Here is a 13,616-nt window from a genome sequence, read left to right as displayed (position 1 = left end):
ACATAAGGAAAAAGAGAGAGTTGCGTTGTCGCGGGTGGGGGGGAGGCAGAGGCTTGCGCTGTGCTCTGGGGGGTGGGGAGCTGCGCTGTGCTCTAGGGTGGGGTGCGCCGCGCGGGGAGGGGGGGAAGGAGGTGCAGGGAGCGCTGACTAGAACCTGACACTCACCAGCTGTTCGGCCTCCCGCTCTCTCTTTCTCTCTCCCTCCCCCGCCCGCTCTACCCCCCTCCCCCTTCGGTGGCTGCCCCGGTGCATTGTGGGAGTAGTCCGTTGTTCATTTGCCATTCGACCTGGGCCGTGGCCTGTCGGGACGGAAGCGCTGCCGAGCCGGATCCATTGTGGGGAGCCTGCGGCGGTACAGGCCAGACCCGGGGCCGGACTCGCCCCTTTGTCTCTCTTTGTTCCCTGGGCAGGCCGGGTCCCAGTTTCCCCGTCAGCGGGCAGAACAGTCGGTCGGGGAGCGGCGGTCGCGAGTCAGAGCGCGAGGCGGGGGGCGCGAGGCGGACGGGGGGCGCGCGCGCGCGCGCCATGTTCGCGGAGATGAACCGCAGGACGCTGGCGTTCCGGGCTGGCGGCCTGGTCACCGCGGCGGCTGCAGCAGCGGCCGGGGGAGCCGCCGGAGGTGGCTCCTCGAACAATAACAACGGGGGTAACCCGGCCGAGGCCTGGGCCCGGCAAGACCCCGAGCAGCTGAATGGGCGGGGGGCGGACGAGGAAGTGGAGCTGGAGGGGCTGGAGGCCGAGGAGCTGGAGGCCGCCGCTGAGGGGAAGGAGTTGCTGTTGTTGCCCCCGCCCCAGGACGCAGTCTCCCCTGCGGCCGCCAGCGGCCCCATGTTCGCCGAGAGGAACCGCAGGACTCTGGCTTTTCGGGGGGGCGGCGGAGGGCTCCTCTCCGGCCCCTCCGCCGCTAACAATGGCTGCGAGGCCCCTGCCTGGCCGCGGAGGCACTTCAATGGGCGGGGGCCGGACGAGGAGCTGGAGTTGGAGGGTGCCGAAGGCCTGGAGCCCGAGGGCCTGCTGGAGGGCAAGGAGCTGGTCCAGGACGGGGGCTCCCTGAGCGACAGCAGTGACGACGAAGAGGACGGCGAGGGGGGCAGCCTGGGCGACGGCAGCGGCGCTGAGGGCGGCAGCTGTAGCAGCAGCAGGCGGTCTGGAGGCGATGGGGGGGACGAGGCGGAGGGCAGCAGCGTGGGCGCGGGGGAGGGGGAGAGCATCAAGCATTTCCCGCTAGCGGCCAGGCCCAAGTCCCTGCTGCAGAAGCTGCACGTCTCCTTCCAGGGCTCCTGGCTCAAGGAGTTCCCATGGCTGCACTACTGCCAGGAGACCGGCCTCATGTCCTGCGCCTGGTGCACCGCCGCCTCCGCCCCCACCGACATCAGTATGGCTGGCGGAGGCGGCGCAGGGGGCCACGACGAGCTCTGCAAGGGCACCCGCAACTACAAACGAGCCCTACTTCTCAGACACCACCTCTCCGCCGAGCACCGCCTCAACGAACCGGTCACTGCAGAGCAGGTACGGCGCCACAAGGGTTGGGGGGGTATTCGGGATTGGGGGTGGTGGCACCCTCCCGGCCAGGGTACTGTTGGGTGGGGGTATCGCAGTTCCCTGGTGGAGACTAACTCTTTCACATGTCTGCATGCCCACGTGTGTAGTTTAAATGGTTTCCTCGGTCTCTCACTGTTCGTAGGGGTGCGGGGCACATTCTGCTCCAGTATGCAGATTACCCTGCGTTCTGTTTCAGGCTGAAGCATCTAATAGGCCTCTCCAGCCGAGGGGTGCTGGAACAATTTTTATAGTGGGGGTGTGGAGAGCCATTGAATCAAACTGTAAACCCAGTATATAATGGAATCCACTTCAAGCCAGGGCCCCTAGTTCCAGCACCTATAGTCCAGACACGTTAGCTGGGGGTGTATATATAATAGTTTTAGTAGTCATATAGTTAGTTGTAGTTATACCTGGTTAACATAACTTAAGTGCTCAGGGATGGGTGACTGCTATTTTCATTTGTTAATTTTGTGATGATAAATTGGTGTCCTTAGGAGAAGAAAATTGTATGCACTTAAATGTGTTAATGCACTGATATAAAAAACTACTTACAGCTTCCTTTTTTTGGGGAAAACTACAAGTGCCCCAAAAACAGCTATGTGCAAAATCCTCTAGACACGAGCACAAAATCTGAGGGAATATTCGTTTTAGTATCTAGGGTGCTCATATACGCTTTCGGATGTAATTCTTTTTTCCCAACATAGGTAACTTAGATTTCATCTGCTACTTTGCATAAAGAGTCTGCAATTGCATCAAGATAAACATGTGGTTTCCTGAAAGCATAGTTAATATGCCATCTAACCCCTTTAATGCTTTGAAACTAGTGAGCTGTGTGCATCCCCAACCACCCTGAAAGCAAAAGCTGTTATATCTCTTATTGGCAAGGCCACTGACAACATTACTCTTTTACTATATCTACCAAGTGTCTAAAGGGTGTTTGAAATGTCAACAAATACATGTGCTTGACATAAAAGCTGTATTTTTTTTTATTGGACCTAGTACTTAATTAACTGTCTACAATGAGAACTTAATTTCCTTTGTCACTATTGGTTTCTGACCGTATCCTACACTGTGGCTAAATTAACAAGATAGTGAAGTAAATTGATCACAAAATGTAAGTCAAGCATAAGGAAAATGGTTTCTATTCTATAGACTTCTCTAAAGGCACATCTGAAAAAATGGAAAGCCTTCAGCTATATTGTTTCTGCCTTTGATCTTGATTAGAGCTCTCAAAGCTAGGCAAGGTTAACTTTGGTCCATAGGTGAATGAGACACTAAAGGAATGCCTAATCCTGCTGAATCACTAACTTCTCTGCAGTACTACTTTTCTACCTGAGTTAGAGCTGAATTGGTTTGATGATTAAAATTTAGCTGACTGCTTAGGCTCTTTAAAGAGCCTGTGGCACTTCTGGCAAGACCAGGTGTTCTAAATTTGGGCAGGATGTCAGGGTTTAAAGACAGGTATGGTAAGCAAATCTAGATGCCCCTGCAGTTTCAGTTGGATAGGATATGCAAGTTTCACTTCAGGTGAAACTTCCTATGCCCTGCTGTTGTGTTGCAGTCCACTTTAGAAGTGGGTAAAGTGACTTCAGTTATCTGAGCATTTTTGAATTATATACTATAAACTTCACCTTTAGTTGAAGTATTTTTTTATCTTCCTAGTAAAAGCATTCTCAGAAACTTGATGCTTTGAGATTGCTAATGTGATCTGTCATGTAATTCTCAAACATACTTTGTTCCTTGTCCTGTAATTTGAGGCTCGTTCCTCTGTCTCCATTGTCTTGTCCTGGTGTGTGTTAAATGACTAAAATTTCTATTTCTTTTCTGACAGTTTCCTTTGCTTTATTTCCTTACTCCTTGTGTTAACCTCTTTAGCAATCCTACAACCATTCCTATCCCTTCTTGTTTATATTTTAAAATTGTTTTTGGATGATTATCTTGTAATGGTAAGTCTGGTGTAATTTATGGAAGTGGTATCTCTGTTCATTCTTGATATGTCACTGGATTTTGCCGCTTTAATATGTTAGGCTTTTTAAATTTTTCATATAAAGGAAAACGTTTCTGCTATTGTCACCTTACCCAGGTGCACATGAAGTATATTTTAAGTAGTCATGTATCTTACAGACTTCTTACTGCTTTACTTCAGATTTGAACACTTTTTCTGTATGCTATAGAAAGACCTTTAAATACTAAGGACAGATCCTCAACTGGTGTAGACTGTCATAGCTTCTGTTGAAGTTCTTTCAAGCTGTTTACACCAGCGAAAGATCTGCACTTCGGTGTGCTGGGGATTTTCATAACATGAATCAGCCTGATCTGTTGTTTCTTCTGTACACGGTCAGTCAGTGCTTGTCCACAAACTCTAAACATGGAGTAGATGGGATACAGTAACACTTCAATATTCTAAATAGAGGGAGCAAACTGATCTTTCAAACACTTCTAAATATAACAAGACCTAAAATAAAAGTAGATTGCTTAATACATTTGAAATCTTCCATGTTCCATACCTCCTCATTCAAATGAAAACACTTGCATTATGGTGTAACATTGGATTTTTCTTCTTTTGTACTATTGCTGAGTAAGTGGGAACCCCTGCAGGGTAGCATTGGGTTAAACTTTCAAATGGAAGGTACTGATCTCTGTATCCTTGAACCACTGTTGTGATTCTCTCCCTTTTTTCTGCTGCAAGTTTTTGACTTGTATGAATGTTCAAAAGAATAAATATGGTTTTACTGGGTAGTCAGATCTCTTAAATCACATTTGCCATTAATCCCAAACTTAATTAACAAACTGTGGGGTTTTTTTCTGTTATGTTTCCATTCCCATGTGTTATCGCATCCCTGTTGTGTTTGCATTTCTCTCCACCTCTAAATTTAATCTGGTAATACCAAAACAATACGCCTTTAAAAAAAATCCCTGATACCAAATTTTTAGAACATTGGAATATTAAGTAGGTAATTTGTGTTCCTTAGCATGTTTTCCCTAAATTTTTGAGGAAACATCATTGGGGGGGGGAGGTGAAGCCTTTTAAGAGTTAGTTAAAAGCTAGGAGAGATCTTTCAGTCATTGTCCTAGAGATAGTACACATGTATTCTTCACTTGACAAGCTTCAACTGCAGGGCATGTTTAACAGCTGCTAATAACAAACACATGGCATAATGCCATTGTTCAAGTGAGAAAAGGAAATTGTGGGTATTAGACACTAAAGCAGTGGAAACATCTATAGATCTGTTGTGCAATAGACTCTCAAATAAGAGCAGTGACTTCAATTTTTAGAGATATACAGTTCACTTGGAATGCCAAAATACATCACAAGTGGTTGTCGCAGCTATAAATTCAAGGGTATTAAGATTAGGCCTCACTAAAAGGCACGGAATCATAAGTCTTTTTTTCCCCCCTTTGTAAACTAGTTTTAAATAGACAGTTACTATAGACCAAAATTATGGCCTGCCTTTAAATTAGAGTATGTGGTAGACCTGGGTGGATTGATCTAAATCAAAGCGATTTAAATCACTAAGTGGGAAGCCTCAAATTAAATAATTGATTTTGATCAGCTTTTCCATTTGTATTTCAATTTTCTATAGAAGAGTGCATTCTCATATAAGCATTAAAACATGTTGATTTACAACTAAATAGAGCCTTTACACTAGATTGGTATATCTTTTTTGCTATTTAGGAGGGTAGGCTGTAACTATACATTTATTTAAGAAATTATGTAGCTTAATATTTTTAGATTCTTATTGTACCTTTGATTATATTAGAAAATAGTGAATGATATATTGCTTGTTTACTAGATAATTACGTTTTTACTCATGATCAGTGTCAAGCTACATTAGGATGGAAACTGAAATTTAATTAAATACACAAACGGCATATAACACTTTAAAACAAGCCCGTAATAAAGTACATGACCTATTTTGTGCCATGTTTATAAAGAAAAAAAGTTAGAATCAGTGGAAATTATCTTTATATAGGAAAGCAATTTTTAACTCAGAGTTTTTAATAGAGGCTCATGGAGTCAGCATTATTTCTTATTTAAATGTTTTAAGAAATTATAAGTTTAGCCCTTAACACATTTTGTATTTGTTTCAGATTTCATTTTAAACAGATTAATAGTTAGAAAGAAAAATGTACTATAATTTAAATAATGAAATAAGTCTGAAATGAAATAAAAAAAATCACTGATTTTTATCTGCCCTGGGGTAGACCGACTGTCTCCAAGTTTTTAAAATTTGGACTCTTGTACTAGGACAGATTTATTTAGTTAATAAGTTTTGCAAAAATGCTATACTGTGGTCTGTGTTTCTTTTGCTGCTGTCAGTAAATGCATGTGGTAGGGGTGCCAGTTTTCTTTCCCCTCCACCTAACACTTTTTAAAGTTAGGGCTTTGCAGGTAACACCGCAAAAGCTCCCTTTCAGTCTGAAATACGTTTTTGGTTAAAGGCAGAAGTTCGCTGAAAGCAGAAGAACAGTTGATGTAGTATAATTCTTCTACATGAACCATAATTGCCTTGGATGTCATGCAGTCATGAATAGGAAGTGGTGTTTCATTCATAAATATGTTTGAGTATCCCTGTTTTAAGGATTACTTCCCTACCTTTACTTGCTGATTTAAAAGTAAGCTCTTTGAAGTAGGGATTGTCTTATATCTTCTATAGCGTTTGCCACTGTAGGGCCCTATTTGATTGTCTGTTCAGCGCTACTGCAATATAAATGTTAAATAATAAGGCAAGGTCTGTGTGTAGGTGATGCTCCAGCTCATGGCAGCTGACAGAAAACATTTCAGAATGTTTTGCTAGAAAACGGTGGCCAGGAAATTACTACTCTCTTACTCTTCTGAAAGGGCTTGTTTACGGGCAGTGTTTACCTGATGGGGAAAGAACTAACTAATTGGATAGAGGAGGAAAGATGCTGCAAGGCAAATGAAGCAACATATGGAGGATTCTGAAAGGATAACTACTTCTCCATTACTCTTCATACACACATGCAAGAAGTGGCGCAAGAGTCTTTGGTTCTTTCCTGCTCCCAGGAGACAGCAGAAACTGATGCCAAACAAGGATCTCTGTGTTAGTTCAAGATCTCTCACTAACTTACTGCATTTTAAGAACATGTTACTTTGGAATTGCAGTCATCTGCATTTTGAGGAGTGGCTGCATGTTAGTTCATCATATCTTATTTTGAATTAATCTGAAATGCCTTTGCATCTTCCTTCATTTTTTTTTTTTATAAACTAATAGATGAATAGAGACCACATTAAGCACAATGTGGTGTGGGTATACATTGTGACAAATGGTTTCTTGACCACCGTTTCTTTGCTGTAACTCCTAGACTCAAAATCCTTTGAGGACTTAGTTGCTGCAAGAAGTTGGGTACTCTGAGTGGGGAGTATGGCATGTTTCTGATAGGTTTTGGGGTATTACTGAGTGGATGTACCAAGGGTGTTCTAAGGTGTGGCTGAGAAAACCACATCCATTTCCAGTTATCACATCCATATTTCACTATTCTGCTTTTCTTTACACATCTTGCATGAGGTCAGCTGTGAGGAGGGTGGTGATTTAGGAAAGTATAGAGTTGGTTGAGTGCTATACCCGCCAGGGAGACAGAGGCCTGACCGCTGCTGCAGATAAATCTTTCTTCCATTTCTGCCCCACTGGGGTAATAGCTGCTACCTAAAGAGAAGCAGCTAAAACTTGATTTATGAGAAGATTTGATCAGTCTTGCAGCCATCCTCTTCATGATCCACATTGGATTGAGTTTGAGAGCTACTAACAAAATACACACGTTATTTTAGTGTTGTGGGAAATGATTTCTTAGTTACGGTGCTAACTGACTATATCTCTTGATGTCTTCCAGGCATCAGTTTTGATTTGAAGATCTGTTTTAGTCAATCACAAGTTATTGGGTTCAATACAGGGGTAACTGGGTGAAATTTGGTATGTGTTGCATAGGTCCAGTCTAGATGATATAATTGTTCCTTCTGGCATTAAAAAGTGTGAATTATAGTTGGCAACGATAGCGTGTTTTTTCTCTTCACACTTTGATTACTGAAATTCTAGCCTGTGGCCTCCTAAACAACTTATCCAGAGTCCAGCCTGTTCTGAAACATCTGTGGCCCTTTCCTAACTGATAAACAGAAATAGAGTTGCATTAACCATGTCCTGAAAGACCATCTCTGACTGATTTGCTACAAAATTTCCGCTGCCTTCTTAGTATTCTTCATGGCAATACTCCATCTAAATTAGTGCCACCCCGAATATTCCAGTCTGCCAACTCTGCCCTTTCCAATTTTCTCTCCAGTTCCTCCTTGTTCAGAGGATACTCCTTTGCCTTTGCCACATCATCTGTTGACTTCACCATCCCTTTTGAAAATTCAGCTCAAAACTCTCCTGTCTGCTACTTACTGGTTTCCACTATCTGCATTGATCTATAGTAGTAATACTTCACTGCCTGGTGCCTCTTTGTCTGTCATTGTTCTTCAGGAATTGTTACAAGCCACTTTGAGATACCCTGATGAAAAATACTATATAAATGCAAAGCATGTAGTAATTCCCTTGATAACACTTGTTACACATTTAAACACTACTATAATGGCAAATCCTTGTGCAACTTTTTTAAGGTGTTTCCTGGTTTAGTAATTCAAGCTTTTGTGGTATTTTAACACTTGCAGTAATCACCTTCAGTACTCTCTCCGCTTGTTTTTCTGAACTAATGTCTAATGGTGAAGGCTGCCACTGTAGAATCATAGGACCGGAAGGGACCTGGAGAGGTCTACTAGTCCAATCCCCTGCACTCATGGTGGGACCAAGTATTATCTAGACTATTCCTGACAGGTGTTTGTCTAACCTTTTAAGAACCTCCAATGATGGAGATTCCACAACCTCCCTAGGCAGTTTATTCCAGGAAGTTTGTCCTAATGTCCAAACTAAACCACCCTTTCTGCAATTTAAGCCCATTGCTGTCCTAGGTTCAGAGGTTTAAAGCAGGGGTGGGCAAACTATGGCCCATGGGCCGTTTTAAGCCGGACTGCGAGCTGCACCACGCGGCTCGGCCCTGCTCCGGCCGGGGCGCTGGGTCAGAGGTTGCACCATGCAGCTAGGACCTGCTCTTATGCTCTGGACAGGGCGCGGGTTGGGGGCTGCACCACACGGCTCCCGCAAGCTGCACCACGCAGCTTCTGCAAGCTGCGGCATGGCCCTGCTCCAGCTCCTACATGCTCCAATGGCCCCCTCTGGTGCTCCAATGGGAGCTGCAGCAGTTGTGCCTGCAGATGGGGCTGAGTGCAGAGCCACCTGGCCACACCTCCGCGTAGGATTTGGGGAAGGGACATGCCACTGCTTCTGGGAGCCACCTGAGGTAAGCGCCGCTTGGAGCCTGCACCCCTGAGCCTCTCCCCACGCCCCTGCCCCAGCCCTGATCCCCCTCCTGCCCTCTGAACCCCTCAGTCCCAGCCCAGAGCACCCTCCTACACCTCAAACTCCTCATCCTTCGCCCCACCCCAGAGCCTGCACCCCAACCCCAATTTTGTGAGCATTCATGGCCTCCCATCCAATTTCTATTCCCCGGTGTGGCCCTCGGGCTAAAAAGTTTGCCCATCCCTGGGTTAAAGAGAATAATTAATTTACCTTCCTCTTCCTTGTAAAAACCGTTTATGTACTTGAACACTGTTACCATGTACTCTCTGCGCCATTATCTAAATAATTGATGAAGAAATTGAATAGAACCAGACCCAGAACTGATCCCTGTGGGACCCCACTTGAATATGCCTTTCCAGCTTAACTACTGTCTGGGAACAGTTTTTTCCAACCAGTTATGCACCCATGTTATAGCACTTCTATCTAGGTTGTATTTCCATAGTTTGTTTTGGAGAAGGTCATGCAAGACATTATCAGGTACCTAACTAAAGTTAAGATATGCCACATCTACTGCTTTTCCCCATCCACAAAGCTAGTTACCCTGTCAAAGAAAGGCATTAGGTTGGTTTGCCATCATTATTTGTTGACAAATCCATGCTGACTGTTACTTATCACCTTATTATCTGCTAGGTGTCTGCAAATTGATTGCTCCATTATCTTTCCAGGTACTGAAGTTCAGGTGACTGGTCTGTAATTTCCTGGGTTGTCCTTATTCCCCTTTTTATAGATTGGCACCGTATTTGCCATTTTCCAGTTCTCTGGAGTCTCACCATGATTTTTTTGAAGATAATCACTAATGGCTCATATCTCTTCAGTCAGCTCCTTGAGTATTCTAGGATGTTTCACCAGGCCCTGGTAACGTGAAAACCTCTAACCTGTCTAACTTGTAACTTTTTCTTTCCCTATTTTAGCATCTGGTCTTACCCTCATTTTCACTGGCATTCACTCTGTTAAATGTCCAATCACTGCTAACCTTTTTGGTGAAAACTGAAACAACACGCCCCCCCCTCGCCCCCCCCCCCCCCTGGTAACATGCTTATCCTGTCTTTGGTCTTTCTAATTTTGTGCCTTGGCCTTTGTCCCTGCATACTTGTTTATATTAATCCTTTGCAGTTTGACCTAGTTTCCGTTTTTTTAGGATTCTTTTTTGAGTTTCAAATAATTGAAGAGCTCCTTGTTAAGACAGGGAGGTCTCTTGCCATACTTCCTGTCTTTCCTACACAGTTGGATAATTTGCTCTTGTGCCCTTAATAATGTCTCTTTGAAAAACTGCCAGCTCTCTTGAACTGTTTTTCCCCTTAGACTTGCTTCCTATGGGATCTTACCTACCACCTCTCTGAGATTGCTGAAGTCTGCCTTCTTGAAATCCTTTACCTTTATTGTGCTGTTTTCCTTCTTACCATTCTGTAGAATCATGAACTCTATCATATCGTGATCACTTTCACCCAAGCTGCCTTCCACTTTCAAATTCTCAACCAGTTCCTCTCTATTTATCAAAATCTATTCTAGAACAGCTTCTCCCCTGATGGCTTTCTCCACTTTCCGAAATAAAAAGTTGTCTCCAATATATTCCAAGAACTTGTTGGATAATCTGTGCCCTGCTGTGTTGTTTTCCCATCACCACCAAGTCTGTGCTTTGGATGATTTTTGTTAGCTCTTTATAAACAAGCCTCATCCATCTCCTCTTCCTGGTTAGGTGGTCTGTAGTAGACCCCTAGCATGACATCACCCTTGCTTTTTACCCCTTTTATCCTTACCCAGAGACTTTCAACAAGTCTGTGTCCTATTTCCCTCTCAACCTCATTTTTGAGATACAAGGCAAGACCTCCTCCCTTTTTTCCCTGCCTGTCCTTCTGGAGCAAGCCGAAACCTTCTATACCAATATTCCAGTCGTGTATTACCCCACCAAGTCTCTCTGATGCCACCTGTCATAGTTGAAAATTAAGTACTTGTTAAAATATTATCTTTAGAGTTTAAAAATATGCCCAGTAGTGCACCAACTTTTATAAATTTTCATTAGAATATAGTTTATTACTAAATGTGATCTGCAAAGGAGGCAGGGTGGCATTTGTATTCATTTTGCTTCCATTTGTTTGTGGAAGGCTGATAAGGAGGGAGGAAGGATATATTGGGAATTTGTTAAAGTCCTGTCTCCCCATTTTTACTTGAGGCCCTCTATGGAAGACCAGAGAAGTGGTGTGAGGGAGTTTTCATAGCTCTTACCTGAACAGGTTGGTGGTTGAATCTTTAATGACAGGTTTCAGAGTAGCAGCCGTGTTAGTCTGTATCCGCAAAAAGAACAGGAGTACTTGTGACACCTTAAAGACTAACGAATTTATTTGAGCATAAGCTTTCGTGGGCTACAGCCTACTTCATCGGATGCATAGAATGGAACACACAGAAAAAAGATATTTATACATACAGAGAACATGAAAAGGTGGGAGTAGCCATACCAACTGTAAAAGGCCAATCAATTGAGATGAGCTATCAGCAGGAGAGAGAAAAATACCTTTGAAGTGATAATCGAGATGACCCATAGAAGGTGTGAGGATATTTTAACATATTTTAACTTGAGGAAATAGATTCAAATAGTGTAATGACCCAACCATTCCCAGTCTGTTCAAACCTAAGTTAATTGTATCTAATTTGCATATTAATTCAAGTTCAGCAGTCTCTCTTTGGAGTCTGTTTTTGAAGTTTTTTTGTTGCAAAATTGCCACCTTCAGGTCTGTCACTGAGTGGTTAGAGAGATTGAAGTGTTCTCCCACTGGTTTTTGAATGTTATGATTCCTGATGTCAGATTTGTGTCCATTTATTCTTTTGTGTAGAGACTGTCCGGTTTGGCCTACGCAAAACAACAAATGGACACAAATCTGACATCAGGAATCATAACATTACACTGATTGAATCTATTTCCTCATGTTAAAATATCCTCACACCTTCTATGGGTCATCTCGATTATCACTTCAAAGGTATTTTTCTCTCTCCTGCTGATGATAGACCAATCAATTGAGATGAGCTCTTACAGTTGGTATGGCTACTCCCACCTTTTCATGTTCTCTGTATGTATAAATATCTTCTTTCTGTGTGTTCCATTCTATGCATCCAATGAAATAGGCTGTAGCCCACGAAAGCTTATGCTCAAATAAATTCATTGGTGTCTAAGGTGCCACAAGTACTCCTGAATCTTTAATGTAAATCTCTTCTAACTTCTAGTTCAGGCATTTGTGTTAACAAAAATGAACACTTTAAACACCCAAACTAAATATCTTTCCATCAGTGGCTTACATTTAACTTCTGTGGTACTTAAAGCTCATCTACCCCCTTTTTCCTGAAACTGGAAAAACAGTAGAACTGGCCTGAGTTTCTAATACACAAGGAAACTTTCTGGAAACTTGTATTTTATGTTGCCTTTATGACATAAACAAAGGATATAAACCCCATTTTCCTCTGTATTACATATTTAACGTAAGTTTATTTTCATATCCTGTTGGCAGCAGTGGGAAAACTAAGAAGGAAACTAACTGAGTTAACTTTTTTTTTCTTTCCTCTAATTGCAGGAGTCAGAAATACCGTCGGAATTGACTAATGAGGGGTACTGCGACTACAACAGTAGGCCAAATGAGAACTCTTATTGCTATCAGCTGCTGCAAGAACTAAATGAACAGAGGAAGAAAGGCATTCTTTGTGATGTCAATATTGTGGTGAGTGGGAGGGTCTTCAGAGCTCATAAGAACATCCTGGTTGCCGGCAGCCGTTTCTTTAAGACTCTGTACTGCTTTACAAACAAAGAAAGCCGTAACCAAACCACTGTTACCTATTTAGATGTTGTTGCTGTTCAAGGTTTTTCTGTCATATTGGACTTCTTATATTCCGGTAACCTTGTCCTTACAAGCCAAAATGCCATTGAAGTGATGTCAGTGGCCAGCTATCTTCAAATGACTGAGGTTGTCCAGTCCTGTCGCAATTTCATTAAAGATGCCTTAAATATAAGCATTAAATCAGAAGCTCCAGAGGCTGTAGTAGTGGATTATAACAGAAGATCTGTTAGTCGGGATGGTCTGCCTTCATCAAGGGATCAGAAAGTTGCCAGTTTCTGGGCAACACGGAATCTTACTAACTTGGCAAGCAGTATAAAAACTGAAAATGATGGTTACTGTATTGATGAGGGCCAAATAGAAAACTATCAAATGAATGACTGTAGTTGGGTCCAGGACAGCTCACCTGAAATGGCTGAAAATGAATCTCAAGGAGAAGGAAAAGTGTTTGTGTGGAATGACATGGCCTCACAGGGACAATCAGTTCAAGAACCAGGAAAAGCAAGAAGGAAAAACCAAACTACAAAGAGATTTATTTATAATATACCACCTAATAATGAAGAGAATTTAGAAGATTGCTCAGTGATGCAGCCGTCAGTCCCATATCCAGAAGATTTGCAGTTTATTAAGGAAGAACCAGGTAAATTATTTCACTAATATATTGGATTATCCAAGTGTTACTGTTGTATCCATTCTAGGATAACTTCACTTCTATAAACATGTATTAGCTAAGATCCTGCAACAAGTAGTAAATCCGTAGACAAAATGAATTGCAAATATCTGACAATGTTGCAGTGATTCTTATCTAATGTAAACATGCCTACTGTTTCTATTAATAAAAAAA

General features: G+C 42.9%; 1 protein-coding gene across 1 annotated transcript in view; it reads left to right on the top strand.

Moving 5' to 3' along the window:
• Positions 1 to 525: 525 nt before the first annotated feature.
• Positions 526 to 13,616, top strand: part of ZBTB10 (zinc finger and BTB domain containing 10) — a 32,345-nt gene continuing 19,254 nt past the window's right edge. The window contains exons 1-2 of the mRNA XM_065398948.1: positions 526 to 1,509; positions 12,515 to 13,412. Of these exons, the coding sequence (XP_065255020.1) occupies positions 526 to 1,509; positions 12,515 to 13,412 (1,882 nt within the window). The remainder of the gene's footprint in view (positions 1,510 to 12,514; positions 13,413 to 13,616) is intronic.

Source organism: Emys orbicularis, chromosome 2, assembly GCF_028017835.1.
Source record: "Emys orbicularis isolate rEmyOrb1 chromosome 2, rEmyOrb1.hap1, whole genome shotgun sequence".
Classification (NCBI taxonomy): domain Eukaryota; kingdom Metazoa; phylum Chordata; order Testudines; family Emydidae; genus Emys; species Emys orbicularis.
This window is presented reverse-complemented; position numbering and strand designations above follow the sequence as displayed.